A 24,106-nucleotide genomic window follows, 5' to 3' on the forward strand; every position below is an offset into this window, starting at 1 on the left:
GCCTGTCCTGTAGCCAGCATGTCTGCTGAACGTGTTTTCAGTGCAGCTGGTGCAGTTGGAACTGTCAGAAGGACCAGTCTCTCACCTCAAAACGTGGAGACATCGACCATGATTAAAATTAACCAGCATTTTATACCACCTGATTACACCATTCCTGAAACACCACAGGAGGAGGAAAAGTATGATTGGTCAGAATCAAGTGTGTTAGCAGAGCAACTTCTGCGTAAACCACCAGAGTTTCACAACCAACTCTACTTCCCGGACGGAGAATGGCAGTGCTACCAGAAAACTTTGTAATAATTTTTCTTGTTGAACTTCTCTTTGTCTTTCATTGCCAAAAAAGTGGAACATTATATTTGTGTCTGATTTATGCTGCCCCACCATTTTATAGTCACATATTAGAAGCCCGGATCAGAGTTGGACACGTTGCAGTGAAGAAGCCCTCATATACCATTCACGGCAGTGGAGACGATGCCTGCCTCCCTCACAGCCCATTAGCTATCCTATTTTTCTTTCTACATCACCTAGCAGGACTGCCCTAGATCATAAAACAAAAAGGCTGTCAGTGCCAATGTCAACAATGTGTTGAGCTGCAATCAAAAGGAGATATTTTGTTCACCCACTGTGCTTTAATTGGAAAATGCAACTACTACTAGTACTAAAGTAACTCTCTCTGCACCAATGAATGGTGATATATTGGGTGTTTGGGAGTGATGACTGATGTATGTGGTGACTGACATTGAGGGAGGGAGTTCAAGGAATTTGTAAACTTGTTTGAGGATTTGCAATGCTTAGGGGCAGATGGGTGATCATTTTTTCCTGAAAGTGATTGGCATTTCAAACTTAGAAATTTACCTGCAGGGTCCACTCCTTAGTTTCTTTTCTGGCTCTTCAGAACAGACCAGCCACTTTAGTTAGCAAACACAAATCTACACAAAACACTACAGTTCTGTGTCTCTATTTGTTCTAATCTTTATTCAACTGCAGTGCACTTAACAGGTTTACCTTGCTCAGTTTGGGACTGGGATAGAGTGGCTCAGAATCTGGAAGCGAAGGATGGAAGGACTCATTGTGGGACTACCTCAACAGCTAGGAGAAAGTTATTGACATCAAAGAGAAACCATGATGATGGCGAAGGCTATGAGTCTAGTACTCACTCAGCTCTGTGAAATGGAAAGAGGTGCATTGCATTGATTTGGACATGCTGCTGAGCATGCGTTTGCTACATTGCTCGCTCAAATGTGAAACTCCTTATGTTCTTGCTCTGCCTCCGAGTCTTTTTGGTAATCTGCTGACTCCTCATGAAGCTTACCTTGCTTCCTTTTGTCCTTTTCCTTTACTCTATAATACAGCCACTGTTTTTTTCTCAATACGCACACCGCCTCCTGCATGAATAAAACTTGCAGAAATCTCAAGACTCCAACTTACCTACCAGACAGGTTAAGACATCAGACAGACACCCAGGAGTGACCGACATTCCAAGAAGAATGGCGATATGCATTGCCCAATTAGGCAATACAGTATGATTTTCCTTTTAACAATCATAAGTTTTGTAACTGTGGGGGTTATCATCAATCTTCCATAATTTCTATTTTTCACAAATAGAAGACATTAACATTTAGGATATACTATGTGGGGCGGAAGGGCAGTTTGTTGCATGCACTTAACTGAATCATACTTATCCCTTTATTTCCACTTTCCTTACACAACAGATTGATGATGGTGTGCTGCTCAGCGCACCAAAGAATATTGCTGCGATTTCTTTTCTGTAGCATTTGTCTGTCATACCTTTTCCTAAATCCCCTCCATCCATCGAGCCCTAACCCTCCTTCCCCCGGGCTGTGATTTATTGAGGTGTGACTTCATTTTACACCATAAATGAATCACACACTTGCTGAGGCGGGTGTGGTGAAAGTGACACCAACTCACTGCATGACTTTCTGCCTTCTTCTACCTGAGCAATATTCCACACCAGCCCAATCAAATTATCATCATTCAGGCCTTGTGTATTCCATAAATGCTTAACATGGTCCAGCCACTTGTCTGAGCCAACTTCTCCTGACTCCATGATTTAATTTCCTACGTTTAGTTTTTATAGCTCCCCACCTCTGCTCAGAAGAAATTGATATTGCTACATTTTATTATCATATCAGGTCTGACTCTTCTGTGTGTCAAATACTGTCATTGTGGTAGTCTGGTCTCAGTCTTCCTAAAGTTCTGATATGATGACACACTCTCTCGGTTTTACTTTTTTTAATCAAATTGACAGTGATGCATAACCCATTGATTGATCTCGTTGGAGTGGCACCTTCTGTCAAGTTCTGTCTACTCTGTTAGCCCGGTAGCCTGCTACTACTACCACCTACCACCCCCTTAAGCGTTACGATGCCATCTTGGGAACAACCCTACAGTAAGAAGACAACTCCCTGGCTTCATCTATTCAGTAAGAAAAGAACTGTGGAGTGAAGTAGTTAACTTGTTTAGTTAGTAATATAACTCCTAATAAAGATGATGTCTTACCTGTCTATGTGTATCTAGGTGTTTATACGCAAAATAGGCAATGGCAATCATCCACTAGTGATCAATATAGTTCAGTTGCAGATGGCAACAAAGCAAGGGTAATCATATGAATAAATGACATACTCTTTTCTTGAGCAGATTTAAAAAACTGTCTTCACTAAAAGACAGTAGTGAAAACTAACACACCAAAATAAACATTTGACTGAGTCATAAAGTATAATGAATGATCCACTTTTTTCAAAACAAAAAAATAATAAAAGGATCCAAAGAGAGCACGTCCATGTTCACTAGAATAGGATCTGGATATCATTGAGGGCCACCTCAAAGCATGCCACCAGGCAGTCCAGGTCGCGCAAGGTGTTGTAGGACGTGGCGGTGGGATATGCAGTCCTGGGCCTGGTGTGAGGAGGGGGGGCAGCAGTGGTGGAACAGGGACGGGTTGACTGCGATGGTGTTGCTGGTGCCTCTGGAAGGCTGGAGCTGCTAGGGCTGGCAATCATAAGTGCTGCCTCCGTCTCCTCCTCCTCTTCCTCGAGGGTTACCAGCTGCCAATATTCATTCCTGATGCCCTCCAGTCTCTGCTGCCGGAGCCATGCTGCTATCTCCTGGCGGGCTTGATGACAATGTCCACCAGGAGCAGCTATAGCAGGAGAGAAAAGGGAAATTTACAAATTATAAACAGTGCTCTGTTAAAAATGTTTTTACAAAAATAGAACAGTAGCACAGTAGAGGTAAATTGCTGATCCCTTAGGGCCATTATAATTTGATGTAGCAGATTATTCACAAGTTACAGGGCTATTTTTTTACTCACACATGTTCCACTGTAGTCGAGTTGACATCCGAATGTCAAAGGGGTAAAATTTGAACTGGCATTTACCCATTATGGAACCCATTAAATATTCACTTAAACATAAATGTGGCGCATGCTAAAAGGGATTTAAAATGTTTTTGAGTGGCTGGAACAGAACTTTGGAAAAAAGTAAAAGGACTGAAGTACTAGGATGTGACAGAGTGGGCACTGGGGTGAAAAGGAAACATTTTTATGTTTGAATACATTGACAACTTTGTAAACGCTGCATTAACTGAAGCAGATACACACATTGCACAGAAAACCCTATTGTACACTGCCAAATTGCAGTTACATCATAGTAGCATTGGTGACTAATGGGGAGGGAAGTATGACCATGATGGGTAAGAGAACACATATCTGCCTTGCTTCAACTACATGGAGTTAAGGGAGAAGGCAAATTAAAATACCCCCACTTTGAACCAAAGCTTTGATAACCATGTAACCCAACCAAGTGAATTAGGTGAACAGTAGACATCCCTTTCCACAATAGCTCCCTTATGCCTTCTTGATCTAAGCAATTATACCCTCATCTTTTCATTAATCTATTCTATTCACCCTTTGATACCCACCATTTGATTTAAGCTTACACACTCTCATCCAGTCTTTCACTATTCCAATCTAGCTCTAGCCATTCATATTTATCCACCCTTCCATCCATAGACTCACCTATTCAGTATCCACCCTTTCAAACACCCTGCTTTCACCTATCCATCCATTTACTCATGTATTGTTCATTACCATCCACCCATTCCTCACTCTAGCATACTCATTCACCCTTCCTTCACCCACTGAGGCATCCTTTCACCTCCTTTATCGATCTTCACCAACCCACGCATCTCCCATCATTCATCTAAGCATCTTTCTTTTCCTTTCACCCACACATCCTTTCACTCATATACCATTTCACTCATTCTTTCTTTTAGCCGTCCGTCCTTTGCTTTTCCATCAAGCCATCATTTTAGCCTCCATTCAATCATTATGATGAGCTTTTGTGAGCTGATTTGCAGAGATAAGAGGTCATTAAGATTAAGAACTCAATCCTCACTGCAGCTGCTAAACCAGGTGCTTCACAAGCAATGCCCTTGCAGGGAGTATGTCCGTAATTTTCAATCAGCAAGAGCAATATGACCTACCAGCTCCCATCCTTGCTGCCGCCGGTTCACCCCTCTGACTGCTGCCGCATCTGGCATGCTGGTGGTGCCGCTGGCCCCTGCACTGGTGGTCGGTGCAGCTGGAAAAAACATTACACAATTTAGTTTCAACAAAATAAATACAACCACAATAGGCCATTACAGTTCTATCTTCTTCTATCATTCACTATAGGAATTTTGTTGGTTGTTAGAAAAGCAAGGTAGACAGATCAACAGCAAACGTTTCGAATGGAGGGGCAGAGCTCAGTTAAGTCACTGAAGCGCAATACAGAAGTGGAATACTTTGGTCAATCCAGGAGAACCTATGATGAGGTCTTGGTTGGCAAATGGAATGGGCACGAGGAAAGCAGAAAAACCTTCACAAGCATGTGTAGAAAAGCTGACTTGGGCATGCAATCTTGTCGGTAGGGTACCTGTTCTACAAATCTGCGCCCGTTTAGTATTAAGTACCTGTGCGCAAGATAGATCAGGGGTGAAGAAAAAAGCTAAGTTTAGTAAATAATAACAAACCAGAGAAAGCTAACACAGGTGGCAGACAGGAGGAAGTCAGGTACAGAAGAAACATGTAAAGAAACAGATACATCCAGGGATAACAAGAATTTATCAAAGCTCACATAGAACGAAAATAAGTACAAAAAAGTAGACCTGAACAGTAAAACTAAAAGAATAATTTTTTGAAATCAGGAGAGGTGAAAAATAAAAATAAAAGTAACTGGAAGGTTTAGAGGTGAATTCCTGTCCTCCTTTTCCCCTGCACTGGTGCACAATTGGCTGCCATGAGCCCATGCAGGCACCCCCGCACTATGCTGCAAGAGTCCATGCTTTGAATGGCTGATTGTTTTTGTCCAGGAAGGGACACCTTCCTGCAAAAAAAACAATTGCGAGAGGGGTTTTCCACCGTAACAACCATTGCACACCACGACTTGTGTTATGGAACAACAATAAATAAAAATAAATAACTATTACTCACGAGCCTCAACACCACGACTCCCAGCAGGTCGAGCAGGTTCTGTTTGCGGTCTGATGATGTCTGCCAAACAGTGCATCAACTGCTGCTGGGAGCGCTGGCTCCCAGTGTGCTGACGAACCAGCCTTTGCACCCTCCCCTACAACAGTCTACTTCTCCTGAAGGAATTACCTGAACTAGACCTGCCACCTTCTTTCAGCATTGAGGGGAGGTGGCGCTGCACAAAAAACTAGTGCTGGCACCTTCCCTCCCCACAATATGGGGACAGGGCTGCACCCCTTGGCAGTGCTGCCGCCATGGTCTGCCCTAGTGCGCGGTGGGGTGAAGAGATAAGGGAATGAAGGAAGAAATGGGAAAAGTAAACAAAAAGACAGTCAGAAAACCAGGTTAAAAAAAGTACAAATATAGATTTGATATGAGAGGCTAATAAATTAAATAAAAAGGGGATGGAGATAGTCGATAGTCGAGGTGGGTGGGGAATTAAGTGGATAAAAAAGGGGTAGAAAAACAAGCCCAGCACTGCAAGCAGAGTGAAAAACAAGATGGCCGCACCCTTGTGAAACGTGTGGGGCCATTCATGCACGATTTTTAACACAAATACATATGTCGCTTTCCGTTTGATGTCAAGCGCAACGCGAATGGGGGCTACGAACTCCGCCAGCTTGTGGAACTCCCCATAGCACGACTCCACGCACTCCGCCCACCCCTACTAATGAATGGTTTTTGCGTAACTTAAAAGTTGATTCTAATAAAGATGAGCTATTAAAATATTTAATTAATAAAGCTTTTCAAACTCTCATTATTGACTGAAGAAACCACTGAACTTGTGATGATAAATGAATTAATGAACAGCTCCTGGTTAATCTCAACTAACGTTAACGATCCATTGATCCAGAGTGAAACAGACGGGGATTTCTCCCTTATGATTTGGTAAGCCTTATCTCATAAACCGATATTTAAACTGAGATCCCAGCTCCAGAAAAGCTGGTAGCAAGAGGACAGTTTACATTATGAGAAAGAGGAGCTGCAATTAATTACCATGATTTAGAAAGATGTCCATGTCCCTTAGCAAAAAGCCTGAATTTTGAAGATTGACGGAGTGCGGTTTTGAAGGTAGTCGCATAATTGGGGGTGTGAGTATCAATAAGGTTATGCGTCACTTGTTTTGGTCATTGAAGTTTTGTTTAAGTAGTAGAGTATGTGTGTTGAATGAATTGGTGATGCTTATGTGCTTATTGTAAAGAACTTGAAGAGGTTACTGGACTAAGAAATAGCCCAAGATCCTGGGATACATAAAGATAAATAAGAGTTGTTTTATGGTTTTCTGCCTACTAAGGTTTTGTGGTGCAGGTCATGAGGTACTGGCGACTGTACAGCAGAGACAGGAACTATAATGGTTTGTTGTGATTGTACTAATATTGATCCATGCACATTGCACAAAGGTGAAGCCGCACTGCTTAGGGTGATTTCCCGCTGGTTAAGATTTCATTTGCCTGGGTGAAAAATATTTTTGAATGAGAAAACTCAGAGGGTGTAAAAACCTAAATATTCCGGTTGCTGAAATGCCTTTTTAATTCTCTTTAGCGGAGCAGGCAAAGACTGTTTATTTTGTGTTCTCTCAGAGTTGTAGAATTGTGTGTACAAGAAAATTGTAAAGGAAGGTGAACTGCTGCAGGGATCGTGTAGTTGCGCCATTTGTGCTGAACTAAGATAGGTCAGTTGGTGTGAAACGCTGCTTAATGATTGGACTGTGTGCAGAAAGGCACTGAGATTGGAGGACGGGCTTGCTAAGAAACCGACATACAGAATAGCATCAAAACAATAGAGATTCAAATTACGTGGTTTGCCATTTGTTGAATTAATCCAAAATCCTGAAATATTTTCAAGCTTTTAAAAACAATGTGAGCGGTGATGTGACAATGCCAGTACGGGAAGGTGAAGAGGCACCTCTTGAGGGTACACCACCACATTATATGGCAATGAATGTAGGGTTACATACATGTTTGTAGCTTTGTTAATGGAGTAAGATCACTAAAAAGGAGGGTCCTCTGAGCTTCCTGAGATATGGTACACGTGAATTAAGGATTGAGATGTTGAGAAAAAAAGCTTCATGAAATGAAGCCACCTCCTAGACCTACACAATATGAAGAATTACATGTTTGGGTGAAAGCTGCACATGCTAGAGGAGAGATCAGGACAAAGCTAAGAAAGCAGTGCATAACTATGCAGATGCTACATGGGAGGAGCACCAGCCGTGGTGGAGGAAAGCTATAACTGAGGGAGCTAGATTGCATCCAGTAATTATTACTGAGCAATCTGAGAAACCGAAAGAGACAAGGCCAGGGAGACAAGGATGAAAAAGATGAAAAGAAAGACTAAGAAAGTGATTCAGGTAATTGGATGCATTATTGGCTGGACGTCCACCATTTAAGTTGCCCCTGCTACTGAGAGTACCCAAACATCTAATGTGACAGTGGCTACAGCCTCCGTTGAACCACATTCAGTTCAAATTGACATTACAAATGACACAGCCTGTTGTACAGCCTATTACAAATACTGCACCCTTTCGAGTCAAGAATGTTCCGGCAGTGATATCTTCTAGGGTTACTGCTTCTATTGTGACTAACAGCACCTGTTTTGAGTTATAACAGCAGAGCCATTAGATATTCGCACAGCAACATCTCAGAATAATATTGTCCACTATACTATAGTTCAAGGAGCACCACAGCAAACCATTCAGTCACAGAGAAGGGAGGATTGTCTTTACAACACCAATTGTACAGGGCAAGACCAATCTATGTGAAGATGGTATTTTCCTCCCTTAGTTGGAAGAAGTCGCAGAGAATAAGACAGGAAACACAAAAAAATCAGGCTGTTACACAGGAGACAGAGAAGGACTGTTAAATATCCTAAGATCAAAAATAGAGTTGGAAAAAAAAATTAGAGGCTGCTTAGATCTTGAAAAAAAAACAAAAGATAGCTGATTTTCTTGAGCAAAGATTTACTAGGAGTGCAGTGGCTACACATGACAAATTGAATTTTACAGACAATAAGAAGTGTATCTCTCAAAAAAGTGTCCCATTACAGAAACATTTCAGAGCACAATTAGATAATGAAGCTATTGAGACAATGGGTTCTTCAGGAATGTGATTACACATTAATGAATTAGTACAATGCATTTGAAAATGGAGCTATTTTGAAAAATTAAAAAGCAAATGGGCAAAAAGACCAAAGAAAAAACAATCGGAGGTGGCTGAAGTAAATGGGAAACCACCGTCAGGTCCTTCTGAGGAAGGAGGAGCTTCGGCTTATCCATTTAAAGTGATACCAGGTACCATGGAGTAGAGGATATCTTGCAGCATTTATGCTTTATTCATTTTTCAAAGCGGAGAGTCCTATAAAGTGGTACACAAGTTCAAAGATTTGCGATGATTTCAAAAGTGCTGTGGACTTATTTTAACATGTCCTTTGATATTGTGGTTCCAAGTGATTTGTGATCTGAGAGTAGAATTGCAGTACAGTGCCCACATATAGAACCACCAAGAGATGCGTGCACTTATGCTCCAACTCCTATATTAATGAATAAATACGACAAGGCGATTACTTTTCTGAAAGACAAAGTTCCGTCAAAAGAGCTTTATTATTGAAAATAAAGAGAATGCCACAAAAGCCAAGAGTCAGTGCATGGGTATTATGAGCGATTGTTGCAGGCATTCCAGCAACATAGTGGGCAGTCCCATATCAATCAGAGTGATATGTAATTCTTTGTGTCAAAGTTTGTGCTTGGCTTAAGACCGGAGATTAGTATCCATATACAACAAAGTGTGTTTTGTTGGCAGACAAAATGACTGTATGAGATCCTGAGAAATGTCAAATATTGTAGTGATGAACAGGAAATGAAGCAAAAGAAACTCAAGGAAAAGTTTATGTTGGCGCAAACGAAGCTTGTGCAGAAAGGTTTTCAGAATCAATCCTTTGCAAGACAATCGGGTGGACTGCAGGGTGGTGGTTTTCAAGGTAGAGTCCAAGGTGTGCAGTCAGGTCTGATGGTTCCATAGAGTAGAGGTCAAGGAGTTCCAGTAGATCCGAATTCTGGTGTAGCTGCAACACTGAAGAAAACAATTCTTTATAATTTTTGTAACAAAATCGGGCATTAGAAGGGGGAGTGTAGGATGAATCCAGGTAACATAAGTGGTAATAGTCAAATGCAAGTATGAAATCAAATGCATATGGACAATGTACCCATTCAGCAAATGCAAGTGTAAATGCAGACATAGGTTCCAATGATGCAGGTCGCACGAGCCCTGATGGTGTTTACAAAATACGGAAAGCCCAAGATAGAACATTAATCAGAGGCCCTGAGCAAACGCAAACCCATTCCAGAACCAGAAACTAAACCCATTTTAACAGTTTGCTATTTAGAACGGGAGCTTCGGCTCTGACAATTTGCAACGATGGTGGCTGAAGAGTCGGGAAAATTGCAAAGTTGGATCAGTTTTAACCAAAGTGGACCAGTTGAATAAGGTGAGGTAAATGGCCATCAATTATTTTCTTATTGACAGGGATGATACCCGTTCCACACTCAGAACAGCAGAAGTCCCAGACCTACCAGGGGTGGCTCCTCAATGAGGGTGGAGGAGCGTCGCCTCCCCCCGCCAGTAGCAACCGCTGCAAATCCTTTCACAAGGAAGGGATAATAAACCGTGTTTATTATCCCTTCCTTGTGAAAGGGGAAGGCCACAGGCTGTGACGAGCAGAGGGGAGTGCTCTGTGCACTCCCCTCAGAGTGCATGTGTTTGGCCTGCCCGAGACGGCCGGCCAAACACACATGCGTGCACAGGGCTCTCTCCAGCCCAGCAACACAGATGCTCAACAGTCTGCTTGGGCGCTCCCACCCATTGGCCGCAGGGTAGGCTGGGAGCCTGTGCCTGCAGGCAGAGGTGACATTGGCCGCAGGGTAGGCTGGGAGCCCGTGCCTGCAGGCAGAGGTGAGGAGCAACGCGGTTCTCCAGGCGGCAGTTAAGGTAAGTTTACTTTTATTTTTTTAATTTAATTAATATTCCCTCCACTCGCCTCTAACACCGTGAGCCGCGACTGAGACCTACCCCTTTCAGAAGAGAAGATACAAGTTGTACGAGTTACAAATAAACAGATCACAAATCCAATTTCAGAAGAAGTCCCCATAAAAATAGGTTCATTTGAAGAAACACCAGTCTGTGATTTGTGTCCTTTAGTATGCTAGGAAGAGATTTGTTGTGCAAGTTAAATTGCGCAATTTACTGTACTCTGGATGGTGTGTCAAACTCATGATGAGTACATCAAATTCAAATAGGCTCAAGATGAAGCTGTAGGACTGTATCCAGTGAAAACAGAAGAACCCCCCTGCCCCCACCCTGATTTGAAAGACTGAACACAGAAGTGTGGGAACTTGCAAGGAAAGAGACTAATCAAAGGTGTAGAACCAGTCCGCATTACAGTTAAGCCCAATGCAATTTTTCTGAGAACACTACCAAGCAATTTGACCCCAGAGACCGTGGCAACAATAACAATAATTTAACAGATGTTGAGGAAAGGAATCTTGGTAGACATCGTTGGGATGCCCTTGTTATTTACCCATCATGAGCTTACAAAAACCCATCAGAAAATACAGAACAGTTCAGGATCTCCCACAAAATTTAACAACATATTTGTTCCATGTTGTCCTGTGGTAATGCACCCCAGCCACCATCCTTTTCTAAATTCTGTGCACTGGAGAATGGTTTATCATTGTGGATCTTATCCAGGCCTATTTCTCCATCCCATTGCATGAGAACAGTCAGTTTGTGTTCTCTTTTGTGTTCTAAGAGAAAGTTTATGCATGGTGCCGAGTTCCACAAGGGTATCCGGAGTCCTTCCATTTTTAACCACATCCCGAAGAAAACTCTTGAGTGTCTGCGGATGCCTTGTTCAGTTCTGATGCAATACAGCACTAGAGAAGATTGTAATCAGATACCATTGCTTTGTTAAATCACTTAGCTGAGAATGGACATAAATTGTCTGAGTAAATTGCACAGCTGTCAGAAACAAATCCAACAACTGGGACATATCATTGAAAAAGGAATGAGAAAGGTATCACAAGAGAGCTGAAACTATTCTAAGAAGAATGAATCCACCCAAACCACAGAGAGGTCAGAATGTTCGGCTACTGTAGGCAGTGGACACCCATCTTTTCCCTTCTGGCTAGGCCTTTACTGAGGCTGACACACAAAGATGTGTCTGCTCCACTTCCATGAAGCAAGTGATAGAAAACGTATGTAGAACTGAAAGTCTGTCATGCCCCATAACTAAGAATGCTAGATTACAGTAAGATGTTTTTCAGTGAGAGGGAGGACTGTGCTCTCAGTGCTTTATCAGATGCAATGGAGACCTGTGGCTAATTTTCCAATAACTCTTTACCCTGTAGATGACAGGGCTACCCAGCTGTCTAAAAGTCATGGTTGCAGGTTGGTCTCTGTATGGAGATGTGAAAATATAGTGATGTGACATCCTGTAACTGTTATGGTCCCTCAGTCAGTGGAGATACGTGACAAATAGCAGACTTGCTAAGTATGAGCAGCAAATCCTTGCAGCAGAAAATATCACTGAATCCGCTACATTTACTACCATTACCTGAAAATGATTTGAATTGTGGGGGGTTTGAACATGATTGTCCATATGTCACGGATGTATGCACCAAGCTAAGGCCAGACATAAAAGATGAACCTTTGATTGAGCCTGATTGTGCAATCTTTGTGGATGGCTCTGTGTATTTTACCTGCAGTCCTCGCCTGTTAGAGAAAGACATTTTGCATTCACCATCTTTGTTGCTGTCTAGCTGTCCGGCTAGGAGGGGACTATGTCAATCCAATGCTGGTGTGACCGCGCAGCTATCTGCTGAAGGGAAACTGACAGAAGGCACAAGCACTTTATGAGCTGTCTAAAAGGTTTTTTTTCTTTCAAAAGTGCCTCATGCTCGTTTGTAACTTTAGTTGTTTCTGATTTTAGAGATTGATCTGTGTATTTGAAATCTGTGTATTTTTACCTGCAATCCTCATCTGTTAGAGCGGGATAATTTGTATTCACCATCTTTGTTGCCAGTCTAGCTTTCCGGCTAGTAGGGGACTATATAAAATCCAATGCTGGCGCGACTGCACAAAGCGGGCATGCTGCTGGCACGCCAAAGGTGTATCTAAGGTATGCTCAAATGCACTTGGATTGTGCCAAGAATCAGAACCCCTGCCTGTTTCGCATGAGGATGTTCCTTTGTTACTCAAATACACTAGGGAGGAAGGTAAAAAGCATTATGGGCCACTCTTGAGCCACACATTATCATTGATACTTCACAATGCATAGCGTGTAATCTTATGTTTGAGTCATGCAACTTTCTCAAATTTCCCAATTGGGCCAGCCCCAAGCAATATAACGATTTCCTGGGGCGCATTGGTTTATACTCTACTCAATGGCAGATCACTAATAAAGCACAAATTGGCTGAATGTATAGATATACATAAGCTGACATTTTGTTTGAGACAGAAACCTGGGCTTATTCTACTTCTGGCTATTCCAGTAGGATTCTCCATCTTTAGAGCAGACAGTCAGTAAGCCAAAAGGTGGCCAAGAGATTATTTATCACAATCAACTCCCTGCATCCTTCTCATCAACATCTACTAACCCTGAGTATGAAGAACTTTTTTTCCAAGTAATTATACATTTAGAGGACTACTGTTATATCGTCCTCCGGGCCAAAGGTCCTCCTTTGTTAAGGCCCTCAATCCACTTCTCAAATTAAGTCTACATCAAATACTATAGTTCTAGGAGAATTTTTATCTAGAAAATATTGCTGATAGTCACAGAACTCTTAGTCAACACTATGGCCAGTCTGGGTCTTCTCCAGTTGGTGAATGTACCTATCCATGTTGCCCACCATATGTTAGACAGTATTTATTCTGATAATCCTTTCCTGCAGTTCAGCCCTTCACTACCGCTAACATAGTCCGACCATAGAGCAGTTATATTTGACATAACGTTAACTTGCTCATTCATGAGAGGCGGGACCACCCATACAGCAAGTAAGGGTCGAGTATAGCACAAAATTAAGTCTTCCAAATTTAACATGCTGCTGTTTCACCTCCAAACCCACCGCTGACAAGGATCTTGAATCAGCCATTTTGACCTACTCCTTATCTCCGACCTATGGATAGGCTTGGCGATAAGATTCACTTGCACCTGAAAATGTTTATACGAATTGGAGAAGCACACCATCAAAAATTGGTTCTCAGACAAACTCAGAGCACAGAAACAGCTCTATAGGAGACAGGAATGTAAGTGGAGAAAAAAATATGATCCATCAGAAAGAGAAGCCTATAAACAACAGATTGCTGAATATAAAGCAATTATTTTACAGTAAAAACCCTTCACTTTACTAATAAAATACAAAATTCAAAGGACTTTTCTAATGAGCTTTCGGCACAGTAAAAGAAAAATGACCAATTTGCCCAAGAAAAGTAGTAATAACTGTACCCAAACTTTTTGTAACACTCTAGCTAGGTTCTTCCTGGCTAAAATGAGGGGAGTTTTTGATACGTCTGTGACTAAAACATCAACTGTGGACTTTCAGAACAAGAAGTGTCATCCCCTCCAGCCTGACAATCCTAAATACTTCTTTCTCGCTCACTACTGAGCAAGTACTAAGCCTAACGAAGCTTAATAAGTGCGGTTACCTAATGGACCCGTGTCCGCCAAAGATTATACATCTTGCCCAAGAGACTATAGGTTCGCAACTAGCTGTCATTCTAACGAGATAATCAATATAAGCTACTTTCCTGCTGGATGGAAATGCTTCTGTTCTTCCACTTTTAACGAAACCTAGCCTGAAAGTAGATATAGACCAACCTCCCGTTTGCCCTTCCCAGATAAAATTGTGGAAAAGGCAATTATCCTGAATTAACTTCATTCATAGATGCTTATAATCTTTTGGACCCTACGCAATTTGGTTTCAGAGGTGCTCATAGTACTGAATCAGCATTAATTATGCCCTCAGGAGAACTAACGGCCACGCTGGATAAGGGAGGAAAGGCCGCCATGATCTTGTTAGATCTCTCCGCAGCCTTTGATACGGTCAATCACAATTTATTGATTGACTGTTTTCAAACTAGGCATTTGTCCTTACTCTACTGAAATCTTTCCTTTCTGAGAGAGAACAATTTGTAGCCATGGGTGAATCTGTTTCAGATGCATTCTGTCTACCATGTGGGGTGCTTCAGTGTTCTTCCTTGAGCCCCTACCCTTTTTAATTTATACATCATCTCACTGGTCAGACTAATCGAATCCTTTAGTTTCTTAGTCATCTCTTATGCCGGTCTAGCTTTCCAGCAATTTGACACCCAAATTGGGGTCTCAGTATCCAGAAACCCAGACAACATAGCAATCACATTTATTAGCTGCATGAAACAAACAGATAATTGGATGAAAATCAATTGTCTCAAATGATATCTCCTTTTGGACACCTGAATGGTGGGCACAAGAACTAGGCCCACTGCCACCCCAGCAAATAAAGTCAGAAACCTAGGAATAATATTTGATAATAAGTTGGCTTTTAGAGATCAGGTTAATGCCCCAACTTCCTTGGTTTTCTTCACCCAGAAGGTCATCACAATAAACTATCCTTTTATCCCTGAGGTTCTTCAGAAAACTGTAGTGACTGCACTTGCTGTATCCAATTGGATTATTCCAATGCTCTTCTTTTGAATGCACAACATAGATTTCCCAGCAAACTACAGATACTGCAGAATGCATCAGCTCATCTTTTACTGGGGATCCCTAAGTATCAAGCCGCATCTCAAGCACTAGTCAAGCTTCACTGGTTGCCTATAAAGAAGCAAATATAATTTAAAGCACTTTGCATGGCCTTTAGGGTGCTACACAACTTTGGCCCAGAATAATTCGGACACAAGGTTGTCTGGTATACTCCGCTTCTCCACAGCGGAACTGATGGCTGTTCCTAAGTTTAAATGAGCCTCTTGGGGAGGGAGAAGCTTTATAATTGGCAATGTTAAACTGTGGAACTCTCTTCCTTGAGAACTGAGGGAAAACCCTAATCTCCTCTCCTTTAGGAGAGTCCTAAATTCCTGGCTCTTTATTCAGTAACCCATCAGTTTTACAGTCAGACAGTAGCACCGCCAAAATGCCTCCAGCCAATCGAGCGCTTTACAAATTTAAAAGTCAAACTAAATCATGTCTGCAAACTAATGAAGGTATCTTGAGAGCAGCTTGCGCTCCCTGTAAATGCAAGGGGGTTGTGGAAGCTTCGTGGCTTTGAGGTATTACATCAACACAAGTTGCAGAACTGGTTGCCCGTACAAGAGCTTGCAGACTATTAGCCCACTGGAGAGTGACTATATTATTATGGCTTTGGTGTGGTCCATGACTTTGGACAGTTATCGTCACAGAGGGGTTTTACGACTTAATCTGACCCACCTGTAAGAAACGGCAAACATGTAAAAAGATTTCTGAAAGCACAGCAGTTGCTCACTAAAGTTGCAGTTGTTAAATGTGTACCTCACAGAAGTGGCAATGGATGTGTCACAGATGGAAATGGATTTGCTGATGAAGTTGCTTGGTATTGTGCACTTGTGGCCTGCAACATTTAACAGGACTTACACAAATGAATCTGAAAGGACACTGCTGTTAATAGCTGGTACATGGGAAGAGCTCAAGAGGTTACTGGAGGATGCTCAAGAAGCGGAACAGCAGGGTTGGATCAGAGCAGTTTGTTTCCCATGACACATTTCCATGGCCAAACACATCTAGGGAGAGGGGCAACAGTGAGAAGATTCGGACACAATTGGTCAATCAATGGAGGCATTTGTAAAGCGCACTACTCACCCGTGAGGGTCTCAAGGCGCTGAAGTGTGGGGGGGGGGGGGGGGAAGGCTGCTACTGCTCGAACAGCCAAGTCTTGAGATGTCTCCTGAGAGTAAGTGGGTCCTGTGTCTGTCACAGGTGGGTGCGAAGAGTGTTCCACGTCTTGGCAGCGAGGTGGGAGAACGATCTGCCAGCAGGTGGTCGTTCTGTGGATGCCTGGAATGGTGGCGAGGGCAAGGTCAGCAGAGCGAAGCTGTCGGGTCGGGGTGTAGAAGGACAGCAGTCTGTTGTGGTATTCTGGTCCGGTATTGTGCAGAGCCTTGTGAGCGTGGGTGAAGAGTTTGAACGTGATTCTCGGGGAGCCAGTGCAGGTCTCTCAGGTGGGCTGTGATGTGGCAGGGGAGGTCCAGAATGAGGCGTTCTGTATGCGTTGCAGTCTTTTCAGGAGCTTGGCCATGGTTCCTGCATAGAGGGCGTTGCCGTAGTCCAGTCTGCAGCTTACGAGGGCTTGGGTGACCATCCTTCTGGTTCCAGTTGGGATCCATTAGTAAATCTTCCGAAGCATGCGGAGGGTGTTGAAGCAGGAGGAGGAGATGGTGTTGACTTGCTGAGTCATTGATAGAGATGAGTCCAGGATGAATCCCAGGTTTCGTACATTGTCGGTGGGTTTCGGTGCGGTTCCCAGTGTGGCAGGCCACTAGGAGTCGTCCCAAGCGAAAGGGGTGGAGCTGAGGATAAGGACCTCAGTTTTGCCAGAACTCAGTTTCAGGCAGCTGTTCTTCATCCATTCGGTGATGGCCTTCATTCCATCATGGAGGTTGGTTTTGGCAGTGGCTGGGTCCTTGGTGAGCGAGAGGATCAGGTGGGTGTCATCTGCGTATGAGACCATGTTGAGGTTATGAGATCAGATGTTTGCGACTGGAGCCATGTAGATGTTAGAGAGGGTCGGGCTGAGGGACGATCCCTGGGGTACCCCGCAGGTGATTTTGGTGGCTTCAGAGCGGGATGGGGGAGGTGGACTCTCTGGGTTCTGCCGGTGAGGAAGGAGGTGATCCGGTCCAGGGCTCTGTCACGGACCCCTGCATCGTTGAGGCATGTGCGTAGGGTGTGGTGGCAGACCCTGTTGAAAGCAGCCGAGAGGTCCAGGAGGATGAGGGCTGTGGTTTCGCCATTGTCAATTATGGTCCTGATAACGTCAGTGGCGGCGAGGAGGGCTGTTTCAGTGCTGTGGTTGCTGCGGAATCCGGATTGGGACGGGTCCATGGTGTTTTCCTTGAGGACAATTTTCTTGATTACTTTTGCTGGGAAGGGGAGCAGGGAGATGGGCCTGAAGTTCTTGAGGTCCTTTGGGTCCGCATTGGGTTTCTTGAGGAGGGCGATAATGTCGGAGTGTTTCCAGCTCTCCGGGAAGGTGGCTGTCTCGAAGGAACTGTTGATGATCTTCTGAAGTTGGGGTGTGATGCCGGAGCTCGCTTTGTTGAAGATGTGGTGAGGACAGGGGTTGGATGGTGTACATGATTTTGATGGTGTCGTCATCGACATGGGTCTAGGAGAGCAGGAGGCTGGTGTGGCTGGGGAGCGGTGAGTCTGTGGTGTCCCCCCAGAATCAGGATCTTCCAGAAGAATTGTGCCATCAATGTGTTAACATGCTAGCAGATGAAAGTAGGGAAAAGAACAACAATTACACTAAGCCATGTAGAAAGATCAGGTAGTCCTTTCAACAGAATGCAAGTGGACTTTATTGTGATGCCTGTTTGTAATGGGCTGAGATACTTCCTGGCTGTAGTGTGCATTTTCTCTTGATGGGTGGAAGCCTACCAAACACAGAGAAATGACTCTCTCACTGTAGTTAAACTGCTAAGAAAATGAATACCCAGGTACTGAATGCCGATTTCTCTGGAGTCAGATCGTGGGACTCATTTGAACTGAAGTCCTGAGGATACTGTGTACCGCTTTATAAGTAGAGCAGAGTTTACACTGTAGTTCTTCCCCAGAAGCATCTGTGTTTGTAGAACAGCTCATAAAGTCTTGGTTGGTGAATGTTTTTGCATCCACTTCACTGAAATGGCCTGATGTTTTGCTTTTGATGTTACTGAATCTCCAAAGCATGCCTGACAGGAAGACAGGATTATCACTGCAAGAAATCCTTATGGGGCATGCAATGAGATTGCCTGCTGTACCTGCGAATGCACTTGTGAACATCACGGACATGATACTCAACTACTGCAAAGGACTGGCTGATGTGAGGCAGTGTGTTTCTCTACAGGTTGAAGTGATCACTGCAAAACACATGAGGTAGTTGTGCTTATAACAAAGATGGAAAGGCCCCTGCCAAGTGATTTTAATAACGAATACTGGTGTTAAGTGTGCCGAAGTACCAAACTGGGTGCATGCATTCCATGCCCAGAGGACAAAGGACCTATATAAAGAGCCAGAACCAAGAGCACTGGTGACAGTACCACTGCAAGCTACTACCCTGCAAGGAGCAATACTGCAAAGACCACAACAGCAGGATAGAGAAAGTGGTGAAGATCCACAGACAGTCGCACCAGTCCAGATTGCTGTGATTTCACAAGGTGGAACTGAAGTTTCTGGTGAAATGGAAGAAACCAGAACACAACCTGAAATGACAGTTGAGGTACCACCAGAACGTTCAGAAGATCCAGGTGAAGGGACAAGTACTGGATCAAGAAGAGTCCCTTACAATGCTGAATAGCCACAAAGTTATGATCGGAAGAAACTGAGCTCAATTGTGTTAGTGGAACGCATGACGCCAACAATTGCTGAAGAGACCGAATAAAGTGGTGTAAGTGGCACAGAAGAAGGAGATCAACAGGCACCAGGGAGATCCAAAAGAGCGAGAGTATCTTATTGAAGGTATTCTTCATCTTAATGGACTTACTATGTGGATTAACTGCTAAATGTCCCAATATCAGATTTTATTGATGTGAGTTCAGAACAGTTTGAACATCAATGATGTCACACTAAAAACAGTATTGGGAAAAAGCCGCTGAAAAATAATTTTTGAAACAAAGTTGTCTGAAAAACTTCATGGAATGAAAAGTGAAACATGCTGAAAATAAAGCATGATAAGTTGACAAATAAAATTAAGATTTGCCAAGGCCCAAGCCTGCAGAAGAAGAGTAGCGATAACACTGAATAAGGCAACAGAGTAGGGTTGGGGATAATTATATGAAAATTGCTATAAACAACGCTAAAACTAACCACAAAGAAAAATGAAGAAAAACTGAGAAACTGTTTAGTGCAAAAGTCTGAAACAGGATTAGTGACTTTACTTGCTGCAATATTTTAATGATCTGACTTTAGACAAACATGGGTTTCCTAACAAGAGCTAGATGCAAGATTATTATGGTTATTACATTTTTAGTAGCAGTATTAGTAGTAACAGCATTATTTTTAGTGTTACACTTCACATCAGAGACCGAGAAATCTACATTTATTAACATGACAACTGCACATTTATAAGATGAAGATAAAGTGAAAGCTTCTTTTGTATACTACATGAACGAATATAACACAACAAATGTTTGATCTATGTTAGTTGAAGAATACACACAAGCTTTAGATGCAAAAACCTTGTGTGTGCACACGTACCTTCATCAGCGGCGGAGGGAGGTGACATATCATCACATACCTTTGTCATATACAATCACATGTAATACTTTGCTTGATATATAGACAGGAACATTTTGAATATTACTGAATTGAATGGGGACAGGCTGGCATTATTTTAGACCATTCTTACCCATACACACTTAAGGAATATGAAACAATTTGACCTGTCTATTGAGACCATTAGAGAAAACATTCATCATGATGTTAGAAGACAGAAGGGCACACATTTCACACAGTAAAAAAAAAAAACAATGAAGAAGTTTTGAAAAATGTTTGGAAAAAGGAGGAAGATTTGAGGAAGAAACTAAATTGAAATTATACAGTAGAGATAAGGGTAAAATAAGTGCTTTCAGAATAAGAAACCCACTTAGAAGGAGACCTGTAGGAAATAGTAATTGTGAACACATCTGAATAATCAGGAGGCTCATGGCAATTTTTACAAGAGACAGTCATACCTAGAGTTTACTTTGTTTGTGGACAGGATGCTTATGTTAAATTACTGGCTGTTTGGGAGGGTATTTGTTATTCAGCTCTGCTGTTTTTGAAGATGTATTACATAAGTACTATAGATGCTTTGACAATGACTCCATTAAACAGACACACATGTAGTATAAGTGATGGAACACAACTCGTTGGAAACATTTTTGGAGTGATCATCCCACCAGTGGGAGTGGTCTTAAATGACAAAAAGAATAGAAAGATTTCAACAGTAGCAGACAAATTAGCAAATAGTCCTTCTCGAGCTTTATTAGTTGCTAACGGAGAATTAGTGGTTATTAGATCAGTGGTTCTACAAAATCGCTTAGCACTAGACATTTTGCTCGCAGAGAAAGGTGGAGTATGCAAGATGCTGAATGCTCAGCATTGCTGCACCTACAGTATATACCAGACAACAGTAAGAAAATTTTAGAAAATACAAAGAACATTTCTGATCTGAAACCTGAATATCAATAGAAACCACTAATGTTTTAGAGAGTTTAGGTAAAGGAGCTTCTGCAATTGGTAACTGGTTCACAACACCTGGAGGAGGGATTATTAAAGTAATACTAGTACCTATACTAATTATTGGTGCTTGCTTCCTGGCCTTATTAACATTTAATACCTTTGTAAAATCCTATCTTGATTAACGAAAGAGCAAAGAGAAAAACAGAGGGAGAATGAACGGAATGATCACATCAGTTAGAGAATACAAGAGATTAAAGGAATCTGTTTAAAAAGAAAGAGAAAAGACTCAACTGAAGAGGAGGGTGAACATTAAAGATTCAATTGTGAAGAATTTATGATCAGAGGGGGAGGTTGCGAGTGTGTTTTAAATGTCAAGAAAAATAATGCAATAACTTGCAGAATTAACACATAGGCTTTAAAACAAAACAAGTGTTTTTAAATACAAAGAAACTTAGCGGGTAGTCATATTTACATGTACTAGGACTGAATAGCTGAAGCAGCATTTACTGACAAGCTGATCTGGTTAAATATTTTTCCTGCCTTTCCCATAGATATATTTTTCATAATGTACAACAGTTGCTTAAAATGTTTTCTTTTAACTGTGCAAATGTTTCTACGTGCACAAGGCACACTTAAGTAATGAGTAAGCAACTTGTCTTTTAATGAGGTAATATAAAAGTTTATACTTTAAGCTACAATTTTCTAGAGGAAAATGAATGGTGAGAAACCTTATAAGCATAAACTTTGTATTTGATAAAAATGTTTCATCTAACATTGCCATCTGTGGACTATTGTATTCCTGGTAAGAAGACGAAGGAGTGATCCTTTTCCCCAGAAGAGCAATGACAGCTGATTGGCTGACAGAGGAAAGAAGCTGCAACATGTTGCAAAATATTAGATTGTAGTTTCTTCAATAATGTGTGTTCCTTGAGTAGGTTACCTCATTCATTTACCACTTTCTCTTGCCCATGCCATACGCTTCTCATGCTGAGAATCCATTGAGTTTCTTGAACCTTTCTGAAAAGTTCAGCTGTGATTTACTTATTGAATTATTCAGCTGATATTTGATGTCAAAGCTTTATGCTTATTCTTCTCTCCAATTCTGGAATTCTTTATGGATTCTGGTACCTTTTCTAACCATCCTCATTCTTAGAATGGGGATTTTTTCCTTTACAGAATGCACTTAATGCATTTCTTTGATATCTTTATTTCTGACAAACTAATGAATGATTTTTGATGAACTTATATATTGATTCTAATAAAAATGAGCTACTCAAAGATTTGATTATTAAAGCTTTTAAAACTCACACCTATTCCCATTACGGACTGAAGGCACTATTGAACTTGTGATGATAAATTAATTGATGAACAGCTTCTGGGTAATTTCAACAAACGCCAAAGATCCACTGGCCCAGAGTGAAACAGTGAGGGTTTCTCCGAGTTAACTGATATTTAAACTGAGATCCCCACTCCAGCAGAGGTCTTGACTTTCCTGTATTAAACCAGCAGTTCACTTCAATTGGTGGAATAGCAAATAGCAGGATCAATACATTCGGATCTTGATGTTTGCAGTTTTGTCCGATCAGATTACAATGAGCACAAAGCAGCTAGTAGGTTTCCTTGAAATGTTTGTGGATGCTGCAGGAATGCAGATGCACTTCACAGAGGCCAGAGAAGGTAAACAAAGCGTCTGAGTGGGCCGTGAATTAGAATGTGCTCTACTCGCTTTTGAGAGAATGCAACATGGGTTTTTTGGTGGACATCTTGCAAGGTTGGGAAAGCCTGGTCAGAGCTCTAGCCCTTTTGACCTGTGAGAGAACATACTGTGGCTTGGTGGTGATCATTTTGAGGAGCTGGGCCAACCGGTACTCGGTAGCCCTGTGGATACACTGCAGTTAGTTTTCACTGATGTATGCTCCCTGTTCAATGAGGGGACCAGCACACCATTCAATGAAGAGCTATTTTCATCGTTGTATGCTGCCTGTTCAATGTGGTGACAGGCACACTATTTTATGAGAAGCTTCAGTTGGTGGTGTGACACAAACACCTGTGCGAAATTATCTTTGCCTACATACAGTGAGAGGCTCACTTGATTGGAAGATTTCTAATTTTAGTACTGTGTTCTGGAGATCATCAGCTAATGTCAGTGTTTTGAGATTTATAAGTAACAGGGACACCTTCTATTTTCATACAGTTTTGTTTGTGGCGGGTGTATGTCGTCTGTAGGTGCTTTTGATTCACCAATTTCAACTCTGGTTGATCACTGTGGTGGATTTATTTGTTCTGTCGTTTTCTACTGTATTTATAAAAACAAACTATGGAAAATAAAACATTTATCAGGTGTTAAATATTTTTTTTTTTAAACAGAATGTAACTTCTGTTATCGGTCCTTTTATAGCATGCTAATCAATGGTGAGGGTATCCAGGGCTCTGTTATTAACTGTCTCACAATAATAAGGGCTAGAGTAAAGTAAGGTCTTCCTTTTATTAAATGGCTCTTAAATGGACTGTGTGAATAGTCTTCACAAATTGATTACGACTTGCTCGATCTCATGATTAACTCCATGTTGATTTGTCAATAAGGAATCCTATAGAACCTTGGAGTATATTACGTAAATAAATAAAAGTGCAACACATCTGCTTTCTTACTAGTGGCTCAATATCTATTCAAACAATTGTCGCAGTTCACCTAGGTACACTGATTCAGAATGAGCAGAAGTAGCAAGTTGACCAAAATAGGGAGTCCTGACAGCAAGCACCTCTAAAAGGATTAAGCCTTAATCGTGGCCAAAATTCCCAAAAGAAGAGACCACGAATAACAGATAAGAATAAAACTTTTTGGGGAAATAGTTTTTCTGACGCACAGGTATCCAAACAGATCATCATGTAGCAATTTCCGATTGATCCAGACTGTAAACACAAAAAGAACAATCAGTCTGTAGAGTCCAATGGGAAATCATCGGGCCTACCCACTCCCCAAACTGTCCCAGGAGACTCTGCTCCCCTTGAATCCACCTGTCTCTCCTATTCCTCAGCAATTTCAAATTCCAGGGGCAATCATGCGCCTGGTAGATCCGAACCTTTGCTCGCCTGCATCTCTCCTTTTTAGCTTCCAAGGCCCGCAACGTCAGGAGCATTGCACAGCCCCAATACTGC

The 24,106-nt window shown here is 42.0% G+C and overlaps 1 protein-coding gene across 1 annotated transcript in view; it reads right to left on the bottom strand.

Moving 5' to 3' along the window:
- Positions 1-2,723: 2,723 nt before the first annotated feature.
- The window catches only part of LIN28B (lin-28 homolog B), a 507,166-nt gene continuing 485,783 nt past the window's right edge, over positions 2,724-24,106 (bottom strand). The window contains exons 4-5 of the mRNA XM_069235414.1: positions 4,504-4,601; positions 2,724-3,160 (exon numbers count right to left, since the gene is read on the bottom strand). Coding sequence (XP_069091515.1) covers positions 2,808-3,160; positions 4,504-4,601 — 451 coding nt within the window. The 3' untranslated portion in view covers positions 2,724-2,807. The remainder of the gene's footprint in view (positions 3,161-4,503; positions 4,602-24,106) is intronic.

The sequence above is a fragment of the Pleurodeles waltl genome, chromosome 5, assembly GCF_031143425.1.
Source record: "Pleurodeles waltl isolate 20211129_DDA chromosome 5, aPleWal1.hap1.20221129, whole genome shotgun sequence".
In the NCBI taxonomy this organism is placed as follows: domain Eukaryota; kingdom Metazoa; phylum Chordata; class Amphibia; order Caudata; family Salamandridae; genus Pleurodeles; species Pleurodeles waltl.